The 12,090-nt window shown below is 41.3% G+C and overlaps 1 protein-coding gene across 1 annotated transcript in view; it reads right to left on the bottom strand.

Moving 5' to 3' along the window:
* Nucleotides 1-263: 263 nt before the first annotated feature.
* The window catches only part of PTPRQ (protein tyrosine phosphatase receptor type Q), a 137,554-nt gene continuing 125,727 nt past the window's right edge, over nt 264-12,090 (bottom strand). Inside the window, exons 58-64 of the mRNA XM_081928752.1 lie at nt 10,613-10,689; nt 8,129-8,263; nt 7,888-8,013; nt 7,120-7,268; nt 6,161-6,296; nt 4,436-4,559; nt 264-2,844 (exon numbers count right to left, since the gene is read on the bottom strand). Coding sequence (XP_081784878.1) covers nt 2,807-2,844; nt 4,436-4,559; nt 6,161-6,296; nt 7,120-7,268; nt 7,888-8,013; nt 8,129-8,263; nt 10,613-10,689 — 785 coding nt within the window. The 3' untranslated portion in view covers nt 264-2,806. The remainder of the gene's footprint in view (nt 2,845-4,435; nt 4,560-6,160; nt 6,297-7,119; nt 7,269-7,887; nt 8,014-8,128; nt 8,264-10,612; nt 10,690-12,090) is intronic.

Here is a 12,090-nt window from a genome sequence, read left to right as displayed (position 1 = left end):
TTCAGGCAAAACTCCCTTAAGCTGGTGCCTTGCAGATGTGTCAGACTACAGCATCATTGACTATGCTGGTTGGAAGTAATGGAATTTGTAGTCCAAATCATCTGGAAAAGACCAGGGTGGGAAAGAATTTGACTCCATGCGGACTTTTCAAACGTAACTGATAGAATTGTATATAGGAGACAACACGGTATTGAGAATTATATTGTATAATAAAATGTAAAACTTTATTTATTTATTTTACAGCATTAGAAAAGTATTAGGAATGTGAGACAGTGTTTGTTTTTTTAATCGTCAAGCATGTACAATTACCAAACGCATTGCAAAACGGAACAAGAAAACCAATAATCTCTGGTCGTCATTCCACGATGGGTTAAATAGCCCCGAGTGTCCCTGAAAAGCTACTGTGTGCCGAATAAAAGCTGAAAAATCTCCACAGTGTCAGAGGGGTGAGTTTTCAGCTGTTCAGGATCATAAGATAATATTTCAACTCCCATAAAACAAAGAGTCAAAACAGAAGAGCATACATTTAGGGAAATGTTATGATAATCCTGGAAGTCATCTTACTTCAATCAACCCCGTCCTCTTAAGTCAACTGAGTTTATGGGATGGCAGCTTTCCCTCCCAATCAACCACAAAGAGGAGAGCAGATCTGCACACTGAATTATATACACCTGAGGAATCCGAATGCTCTGCATCACATTTGGCTCATTTAGACATGTATTACCCTATAGTAATTTAGAGTTATGCGGAATGTGTCCGGAGCATTTCCTCAAAGGAAGGTTATAGGCCCTGATCCAAAGATGTGATCCATGCACAAAAGCAGGTTTCTTTAAACTTACCAGTTAACAAGAGAGCAAAGAAATATTAGACACACTTTCAAAATAAGTTGTCTGTTGCTTTCAATAGTGTATCATTTGGATGTATGTTAATCCACATCGAGACAAAAATAAGCCTACCAATGAAAGGCATAGATTGGATTCATGCCCCATTTGCATGCAAGGATCCTGCTACATATGTGGAAGCCTGCTTTGGTGGATAGGTTGCCATTTTTGGATTCGGACTCCTGGCTTCAGTTCTGAAATAATCTGCTCATGTGTACACTCATGGGACTGTATGTAGGTACATGGTGTAGATCAGTGATGGCCAAACTTGACCCTCCAGCTGTTTTGGGACTACATTTCCCATCATCCCTGACTACTGGTCCTGTTAGCTAGGGATGATGGGAGTTGTAGTCCCAAAACAGCTGGAGGGCCACGTTTGGTCATCACTGGTGTAGATGCTTCAGAACTGTGCCCAAAGTGGGCAGAGTGATACATATTAAAGCCAGCTGAAATTAATGGGCATAAAACCGCATGTATCAGTATTGCAGGATTGTGGTCATTATGTTTTTTAAGGTGAGCATGGTAAAATATTTTATCTGTACACTTCTAGTGGCAATATAGTGCAAGTTTAGCATTCTTTTTCATATTATTTGCAAATGGATTCTGCCACCCACCCTGGAAGCAAATAACTTGGAAATGCACTATATCCCACTACAGTTCAAGAATTGGCTTTTACATTGAGTGAAAGCTCAAATATAATGTTGTGGCTGCTGAGACCAATATGGGAGAGAAATGGTTTGTTGCAGCTGGGGCAGAGGAAGGTGTCCGGTTGTGCTACTGTATAACACATAAAAGCAGCACTGCAGGGTGATCAGGAAAGGTGGAAGGCCTGTCTGAGCTACCATATTGTTACAACCAGATGCCACTGAGAATCCCACACGAAGGGCACAAGGCCTTTGCTTGCCCTTGCTCAGCAGCAAGTACAGATGGCATATACCCACCCTAATTTCTAGCCACTGGTAGAGTTATCACCTAAGAATTTGTCTATCCTTCTTTTAAACCATCTGAGCGAGTAGCCATTGCCACATTTTGTGGCAGCAAAAATCAGTTTAACTATGATCTGTGTGAATAAGTGCTTATCTATTCTGCATCTCCTGCCAGTCAGATTCACTGTATGACCCCCAGGTTACAATGCATTATCACTGCACTGTGCATATCTTCACCCACATAACTGAGTGTTGGAAGCAGGGAAATGTACAGCAGTGGTGATGTTATATTATGAGTTATATTATTCTAGATGTTACTGAGAAGAGGAGAGAAAGGGACATGAAACAGCAGCCGCTTAAGTGTCTCTTGTAATGCCTGGTTAGTCCCTAAATCACAAGGAAATTAGTGAGAGAAAGGGTTGTATTCAATGTAACACTAAGGCTAGGGTTCTATAAGCAGAAGGATTTTTCTTGTGCAACATAACCTTCTTCTCCCCCTTTCTTCTCCCACTGTGTGCCCCCTAAATCTGTTCTGGGACTTCCACCAACCCTCCAGAACAGATTTGGGGATGCCATTGGGCACACATGGGAATGGGGGCTTCCATTGTGTTGATGGGAAGCTATGTGCTGGCTTCTGCAAGCGTAATGATTTAGCTGGATACGGATCACAGCATACAGTTAAATGCTTATATTCTATTGCTGTCAATGGGACTTATTTGTGATTAGCCATTCCTGGACTGTACCCAATACATATAACAATTTTGTTATAACAACAGGACTAAACTCTGTACAAAAGTATCATTTAATAATTTATAGTCTTTATGAAGGCACATAAATAGAGTATAAACTATAACATTATTATTCTTACAAAAATTAATATTTGCTGTTAGTTCACTGTAAGAGGGGGGTTTGTTTTGGCCCCTGAATTATTGATTTTTTAAATTTTTTTAAAAACCCAACACAGTTGTTTCTCAAAATGTAAGGTTCTTATCTGTTTTTTTACATGGTGGTTTCTTCCCACTCTAGTTCCACATCACCTAGAAAAGAAACAGACACAATAGTTGAAAGTTTTTAAAATTAATCTCAACCGGTCACACAAAATGGTTTAGAACAAATTAAGAATTAAATTATAAAAACATGTAGCTTCTACTGTTCCTGGTGCCACAAGCAAAGGGAAGGTAATGGAAATTTTCTGTTCTGCAGTTTTCTGTTCTTCAATCACCATAGTGAAGCACAACTTGCTTATTGCTACCTTCCGTTTGTGTCACAGAGCCATCCTACTTTAGTGTGATGGGAGCTGGGGAAGATCCACTGGTGTAGCAAACATCAAATCGTATGCAGGCAAGATGGTGTAAGTGGTGGTGAGCCTTTTCTTTTACCCTCTCACTGACTGCATGACTAGGGCAGATGTAGTCCATTCCTGGGGTGTGGCCCATGTCAGGGAAATGAAGGGGCTTAAGAGGCAGTGTCTTTGCATCCCCCAACCATTGAAAAGCTGAGGATGATAGAGCTGGATGTGAAGGCAGGAATGTATCAGAAAACAAGAGCAGAGTGATTAGGAGGGGCAAAGCCATGGAGCGCTTTGAAGGCATAGATGAGGAGTTTCTGCTGAAGGGGCAAAGAAGAGGGCTGGGTGTTCATCAGTATGCGGATTATACCCAGCTCTACCTCTCTTTTAAATCAGAACCAGTAAAGGCAATGAATGTCCTGTGTGAGTGTCTGGAAGCAGTTGGAGAATGGATGGTGGCTAACGGATTGAGATTGAATCATGACAAGACAGAATTACTGTTTTGGGGGGACAGGGAGTGGGCAGGTGTGGGGGACCTCTGGTCTTGAATGGGATAACCATGCCCCTGAAGGACCAGGTGTGCAGCCTGGGAGTGATTTTGCACTCACAGCTGTCCATGGAGGCGTAGGTCATTACTTGGCACGGTACAGTGGATGATCGGGTTGCGAATGTCTGCGCACGTGTGGGTTGCGATTCGGCACTTCTGTGCATGCACAAAGTGCGATTTAGCACTTCTGTGCATGTACAACTGCCAAAACCCGGAAGTAACCTATGCCGGTAATTCTGGGTTTCGGCAGTCCCAAAAAAACGCAACCTGAACCATCTGTAACCCGAGGTATGACTGTACTGAATATGGAGAGCAAAGAGAAGTCAAAGGTAAGGCAAAGATTTCATGCATATTCATTAAGGTAGATGGTGACATTGTTGATGGATGTGGAAGGTATGTGAGAAGAGGAGGGCTTAGTAGGAAAGATGAGAAGTGCAGTCTTTTGTTTTCATTTTTTCGAGATGACAAACATCCAAGTGGAAACACCAGACAGACAAATGGAGATGCAGAATTGTGTGGAGGGTGGAAGTTCTGTAGTAAAGAGACAGAGCTGGATGTCACTGGCATACTGATCATAATGAAATCCAGGGGATTTAATGAGTTCATCCAGTGACAGCTTGTAGACAGAGAAAACTAATTGGGTTTTCCCCCCAAAGGGCAGAAAACCATAAAAACAAATAAACCCCTGAAATCAAATAATGTTTCTCCATGCATGCTACTTCAATATGGCCAAACACTTGCACGTGGCAACCTAAAATTGCCCCCTGTTTTGGTACAGTGTATATTTGTTTACCTTCCATGGCATCAAAAGAGTCCATCTTTTGCAGTACTGAATAATTAACAAAACACACAGGCTGACTGCTCCTCTTGATGGTCAATAAGTCCAAAACACACTGGTGCAAAAATATATACTGCGCCTGCAAAGTTTGAAAATTAAAGGTTTCTCAGTTTAGCTTATTTATGCATGAAGAACTTGCTTCTAATGGGAAAATGTTTTGAAGTTATTTTGGAATTTATACAAAGAGCACTTCTAGCACAAAGAACATTGTTACAGTGAATTCATGTTTTCTCAGACTCCAAGAGGTTATCTGAATAATATTTGGGAAAGTGGGCTTCCAGGAAAATCAGAAAATTTATAGGTAAGCATCATTTGTAGGGTTGTCCTCCCAAAAGTTACAACTGTGGAAGAAAACATCTCAAAATTATAATCCCAAGAAAAAGGTCAAGGTAAGACCTGCTTTGTTGCCACCAGGTAGAATCGGTTTGGGGACATCCTTTCCTTGCAGGAGATACTGCAAGGAGCTTGGCCCTGACTCATGACCTAAGGAGAAGATGATATTCCACAGGCTATTAAAATGCTCTCTGGGAGCCCAGGGAGAATTGACACATATTTTGATGCATTGTTGTATATGCCATGGATGCAGAACCTGGAGCCATCAAGATGTTGTTGGACTACAGCTCCCATCATCCCTGACCATTGGGCAATTGACTTCCAACAAGCACACAGAGTGTGAACACGACTGAGTGTATGGGGGGGGGCTTGTTTAATTTCACTGCACGCAGGTGGTATAGTGACAATAAAGGTTTGTTTATTTGTTTATTATTATTTATGGTGGTTGGAGATGATGTGGGTCAGAATCCAACAACATCTGTTGGACTCCAGGGCTCTCCATTCCTGGTGCATGTACTCAGCTAAGTTCCAGCTGGCTCTGTGTTGCAACATTGTAGATGAAATCCAACTCATCACTATACAGTATATTTTAGCTTGCCTTTTTTTACATTTCTCTTGGTGGGTAACAAAATGTTTCTTTGTCTCTGTCTCATTCTCTCCCCCCCTCCTCCCTCTCTCTCTCTCTCTCTCTCTCTCTCTCTCTCTCTCTCTCACACACACACACACACACACACAGCATCATTCTATCAGCTTAACAGTTTATAAGTATCCAAAGATTCACTTAGAAGCCATTTACAGGATGAGAAGGAAAGCAATGCTGATTTTAAATTATTGTTGTTATTGTTATTATTGGGGTTTTTTCTGGGGGGGATTGCAGGGGTACGCATACCCCTAAACATTTTGTGAATCTAAGTTTGGCCTCACTGAGGGGCAGTATTTCAATATGAGTAGGAAAATGAGAGTACTCCTTAACATTTTTTAGAACAAAAGCACTGGTTATTACCATTAATATTTTGGAAACTGCACACTCACCTTTTTCTGTATTGTATCAGACTTTTAGGAACAGATACGAGAAGAAGCACAAAGGAGGATTGCATCTGTTTCTTGCTATGTGCACCAACAGGACTGTGCATGATACTACAGACTCTAAGCCCAACCACCCCAATAAAGCCTTCTCCCCAACATGCTGCTTTCTATGTGTTGGAGTTTTTATTTTTTCACGCAGCAGCAATTTATCATTTGAGCCATCATCTGCAGTCTAAAGAGCTACAGTCCAAGGGGACAGGCTTGCGATCTCAGCTGCTATTTGTGACAAGTAGTCCATAGCGTAGATTCTGAGCATCTTACCAGATTTTGTACCATACACATCCTTTCACTTCTCAGCTCAGCTACAAGACCATAGATATCCACAAAATCATGGTCATTTATATGCTGTGTTAAATGGTCCAGGGCGATATAAACTCCCGTTCTTCCGACTCCAGCGCTATAAGGAAAAAGTCAAGACTGAAGTATTTTCACGTGAATGTCTAACATCTCTAATGGAAAATCACAGTCGCAATAAAAAATAGATTACAGTTTTGACTAACTATAGACAATGATTATTTATTTTTAGGTGTACATATGTCGGTGAAACCAAACAAGGTGCCCCAGAATCTTTTATTGGCTAAGCATTATTGCATTCCCAGATTAGTACTATGGTATCCAATCAAAACAGAAGGAAGTTGCTGGCCTGGATTCACTCCGAATAGGGTTAAGAGGGTAAGTGCCCTAGCATACGTTAATGGAGGCTTTTTACTGCAGTTGTCATTGGTCTCACAGTCATTCCTAGCTCCATGCTGTTCTCCAACTGATGGCTCTCATTCATAGATATCTGCTGTGCTACACGAAGTAGGTTCCTCCAGACACTTCATTGGTGTTGAGCTAGGGATTGCATGTCGCATGTTTTTCTTTCCTCTCCCCAACCCTCCCATTCTAGCCCTAAAAGCAACATGCCTAGTGACTGCCATATCTAGAAAGAATAGGCAATGCCCCTAACTTAGCTTCATAGTCTAACTATCGAAAGTGTTCACTAGGCCACACCTTTTTATTATTATTGGCTTATCACTTGCTTTGTTTACAGGCCTGACACAGTTTTTCATTTTATGTACTGAATATTTTGTTTCCTGCTTATTTTTATGTATATGCCCTTAAGAATGCTATTTATGTTACTGTACACATTTATGCTATGTGGGGTTGGGGTTAGGAGGAATTAGATGAAAAATATATAAAATCCCTTAAATTTTTTACAAAGGAAAATAATTTATTACCTGCAGTGAACAACTATGGGTGTGCTATCATGTGCTCGGCTAGCACGGATCAGCTTTACAAAATGGACTAATGATGCAGTCGTTTCAGGTACTCCATGTTCAGGCCAGGCTGTGAAGTTACACTGACGTACCATCATACAATCCCCATGCTTCCAAATGCAAACAGAAAGAAGGAAGGTATTATTTCAGAATGGCAAATACTTTCAACTGCAGCTTGAGAGGCCACACATAACTGGGCTAAATTCAAGTCAGATTTTGTTGATGAGACCCTACTAACTAAGCCCTCCCACCTAAGAGCCTTGATCTTGACTGGATTATCTTATCTGACAAACACAATTAAGCACTGATAATGCAAAGAACAAAAATCAACCATCCTAACCAACATTGTAGGTGATTGTTCTGCCTCTGACAGAAGGTAAAAGTAAAGGGACCCCTGACCATTAGGTCCAGTCACAGATGACTCTGGGGTTGCGATGCTCATCTCACTTTACTGGCCGAGCTCCAGGTCATGTGGCCAGCAGGACTAAGCCGCTTCTGGTGAACCAGAGCAGCGCACGGAAACGCCGTTTAGCTTCCCGTCGGAGCCAAGCCATTTGAGTACCAAGGTACCGCTGTATTTGGAAGCATAACGTTCAATATAGTGTATTCATAATGGAATAATAAATATTATGGATAGCTTGTTATGTTTTGAATTAAAATCAGAAGTGTAAGCAGCATGGTTTTCACAGAAACAGTAACAACTTTTTAAAAACAATCACCAGACCTTACCCTTTCAATCTTTAAATCCCTGATGGTCCAGTCTATTTGAACGTCTTCTACTAATTTAGTAATCACTATATCTCCAAAGACAGTCACTGGTATGTTGTCTTCAGGCCAGTATTGATGACATCTTATCTGCAACCAGTATGGAATAAAGTGGATTATTTTGGGGAGGGGGGGAATAACAACATGAAGGTTTTTTGAAAGGGCAATTGGCAGTTACCAAATGTATTTCTTAAGTTCAACTTACCCGTCCTTTTTCAAAACACTGAGTAAGCATAACAAGGGTTTTTGCTCTTGTTTCCCATACCATTCTCCAGAAATCCCCCACTGTGCCTGGTAATGGCCCTTGAGTAGCAATGAATTCATTTGGACATAAATAGCCCTAAAGAAAAGATGAACCATAGCAAATGCTTATAAAGAAAAAGAGCGAAAACGATGCATTCAGCAAGCCATCTCATTTGCAGCCTATGACTATATTAAGAGAAATGCACCTATTATTGCAGGAGGTCCTTCAGTAACTCAGTGCATTCCCATGGGTGTTCAGAAGGAATTTGGAACTAGAGAGAAAGATGTAGGAATCTTTTACTGAACCTATGAACTCTTAGAAACATTGTATGTCGGGGGATTTATTTATTACAATTCTAAACAGTTCATCCTCTCAAAAGAGCCCAGCACAGTTTACATCATGGTCAACTACATGAACTACAATAATTAAAATATTTAAAGCAGAGTATCAAAAAATATCCCACATTGGCCAGAATAAATTACACAGTGGACAAAAAAAAAAAAAAAACATGTACATCACAAAACAGATGGCACCATCTGAGGCACCATCCTCCAGTTCCTGAATGAACAAATTGTATTTTGTTGACAGCAAAATGTTAGCAGCAAGGACACTCATAGTTCCCCGAGAGAGAATTCCACAATTGGGGAGCCAGGCCTCGTCTTGCATCACCACCCAACAGATGACACACACCTTTGAGGCCACAAGCAAAGCCTCCCTGTCACATCAAGCTGGCAGGTATTGGAACATAGGATGCTGCCTTGTATCGAGTCAGATGATTGGTCCATTTAGCTCAGTTACTGTCTTCACTGACTGGCTGCAGCTCACCAGTCTTTCAGTCAGAGTTCTTGCCCAGCTCTACCTAGAGATGCCAGGCATCTTTATCACTGCATAGATCCTCCTTTAAGTACTTGGGCCCCAAGGTATTCAGGGGTTGATGCACTGGGAGCCAGTACAAAGCTGTGAGAATTGGTGATCTATTATTCCATTTTGCTACCCTGCTTAACAGCCAGGCAGCTGCATTCTGCACTAGCTGCAGCTTCCAAGCCATCTTCAGGTGTTGCCCAACATAGAGCGCATTGTAATAGTCCAATTGTCAGGTTACTAGGGCATGGTTTCCAGAAGCCAATCTATTCCAGTCCAGCAACAGCCGCAGCTGGCAAATGACTCACCACTGGGGACAGGCTTTCCTCACTACTGAGGAAATCTAGGCCTCCTGTGACAACATGAGATTGAGGAGTATACTCAAGCCAGAGACCTTTTGCTGTAGAGGGAGCCCACAGGCTGTCTCCCTAATTCCAGGACATTGGAACCAACTACGAATAGCATCTCAGCATTAATGGGATTCAATTCCCATTAATTCAAAGTGTTGGTGCTGACCTTTAAGGCCCTAAATGGCCCAGTATACCTGAACGAGCATCTCCACCCCCATCGTTCTACCCGGACACTGATGTCCAGCACCGAGGGCCTTCTGGCAGTTCCCTCACTGTGAGAAGTGAGGTTGCAGGGAACCAGGCAGAGGGCCTTCTCGGTAGTGGCGCCCGCCTGTGGAACACCCTCTCAGCAGATGTCAAGGAAATAAGCAACTATATGATTTTTAAAAGACATCTGAAGGCAGCACTGTTTAGGGAAGTTTTTAATGTTTAATGCTGTATTGTGTTTTTAACATTCGGTTGGGAGTTGCCCAGAGTGGCTGGGGAAACCCAGCCAGATGGGCAGGGTATAAATAATAAATTATTATTATTATTAAGTTTCAGTTTATTAGCCTTCCTGAATCCCATCATTGCTTTCAGACACTGGTCACAGTACACGTGGAGCCCCGCCTGATTCATATGAAGCAATTGCACTGGATGGCATCAGCACTCTCATGTGCAGAAATATACACACACAGAGAGAGATGACAAAGTGGTAGAGAAAGTCCTCACTCTGCAGAAATCTTTATATCGATCTTCCTCATGGATTTGATATATAATCAGAGATATGGTATATACTGCATTACAAATGGAGGCTGATACTGTTTTGCTAATGCCTTAGTTTTGCTGCTTTTCTGTAAAACTGTAAGAAATCAGCCCTCTTGGATCTGGCTGAGGGTTTATTTAGCCCAGAGCCTGCTTCCAACAGCAGCTTTACCAGCTGAGAAAGCACATAACAAACGTAACATTTTGCACCCCTAAGTTACAGAATCTCACCTCATTCTTGCAGGAGAGAGGATTAACATAGCTTTTCCTTGCCACCTGTTCTGTATATAATGTATCAGGTGACTAATAAACAGCTGTGAATTATTTGACCTGTAACTATTTAGATTTTTATTGACTTGTGAGCATAATTCAAAAAAAATCCCTAATTATTTTCTGCATAAAATATATTTGTTTCAAACCACACACACACACACACACACACTAAAAATAGGAAGAATGTGATAACAATTACAAATGATCCCAAACTTACAGACACATAACTAGCATTGATGTAATCCGATCCAGGTATGCTAGCATCAGGCATCAGCTTCACTCTGTTGTTGTTATCTGTACAATGAAAATAAAGTCAATGAAATGAAATATGCTTGTTTCTTCTATTTGTTTCAAACCACTTGACCTATATGTCTATACTCGTATTTACATATGTTATAGTGTTGATTTTTAATGGGGTACAGAAATACCGTAAGGATCCTAATATGACACTAAAAAGAGTATAAACCTGGAGTAAAAAAAATTCTACACTTCTTTGCTATAACTGCCGTCTTTGTGTCCAGCAAGTTCTTGGAGTTTACATACCTTTTGACAGATAATTTCTGTTAGCAAGATGCCTATATTCACTTACCGTATCTTCTGCCTCTGTTAAAATGTAGTAACTGGGGTGTGTGTGTGTGGAATTAAAGGTTTGAGCGATTCTTTACAATATTTGCCATTTCTGCATAGCCATGATGTAATAAGAACTTCAAATATGGTTCTTCCTCACTCCTGAATGTGTAAACATAATGCCCATTTTAGTCTTATGTAGTACAAATAAAGTATGCTAGAATATATTTCAAAAGTTAGGGCTCACCCAGACAATCTTTACCACTGAATCAGAGCAAATGTCTACCGGGTTTTCTGCAGACTGACATTCTGTGAACTGACATCTGATTCAGCGCTAAAGCGCAGGTTTCCCCAGGGAAAGCGGTGGGGCAAACAGAAGTAAATCCGACTGAATTCAGTGGGGCTTGCTCTAAGGTAAGTGTGGTTAGCACAGGGCCGGATTTGTGGGAATGTTCTGGGGTGCAGGAGAGGATATATTGACTAATTATATCCTTATCCAACTTGTGCTAACAAGTTCCCAAAATATCAGCAGAGTTTATAAACATTCCCTTTTTAGTTTGCAACGGTAACGTGTGCACAGGTTCGCTAGAACCTCTATAATAATTACTCTGGTAATTTCCCCTTTGATCCCTCTTAAAATACAAGACACTACACAGTCTTTATAAAAGTATAAAAGAGTTTACTCACGTTCTGTTCACAATATGATCCCAGAAGGCACACAGACTTAAAAAGGTAAAATACATTTAGAATCTATCTTGTAGCAAGATAGTCCTTATCTCCTCTCTTGGCTGGGAGCCAAGAGAGCATCCTTAGATGTTCCTCATGGAAGGAAGATGGCAGCGAGAGGCAAGAGAGAGAGGCAAGAGGCAAGAGAGAGAGATGGCTGCCTGCCCTGTGCTTTTATCATTACCTGCACAGGTGAGGCCACACCCACCTCTGGTCACATGCGGAGGAAGTCCGTCCCCAGGAAGTTTACCTGCTTGCTGGACAGACATCCCTCCCCATGTTCTAACATGTACACTCTAGGAATGTTGTCATTGACTGCTCCTGTGTTTTACATCCCACATACCCCTTCTCAGGCAATACAACATACACAAAATATAAACAACTTTATTCAACCACCCAGAG

This window comes from Podarcis melisellensis (genome assembly GCF_964234715.1).
Source record: "Podarcis melisellensis genome assembly, chromosome: 10".
NCBI lineage: Eukaryota > Metazoa > Chordata > Lepidosauria > Squamata > Lacertidae > Podarcis > Podarcis melisellensis.
This window is presented reverse-complemented; position numbering and strand designations above follow the sequence as displayed.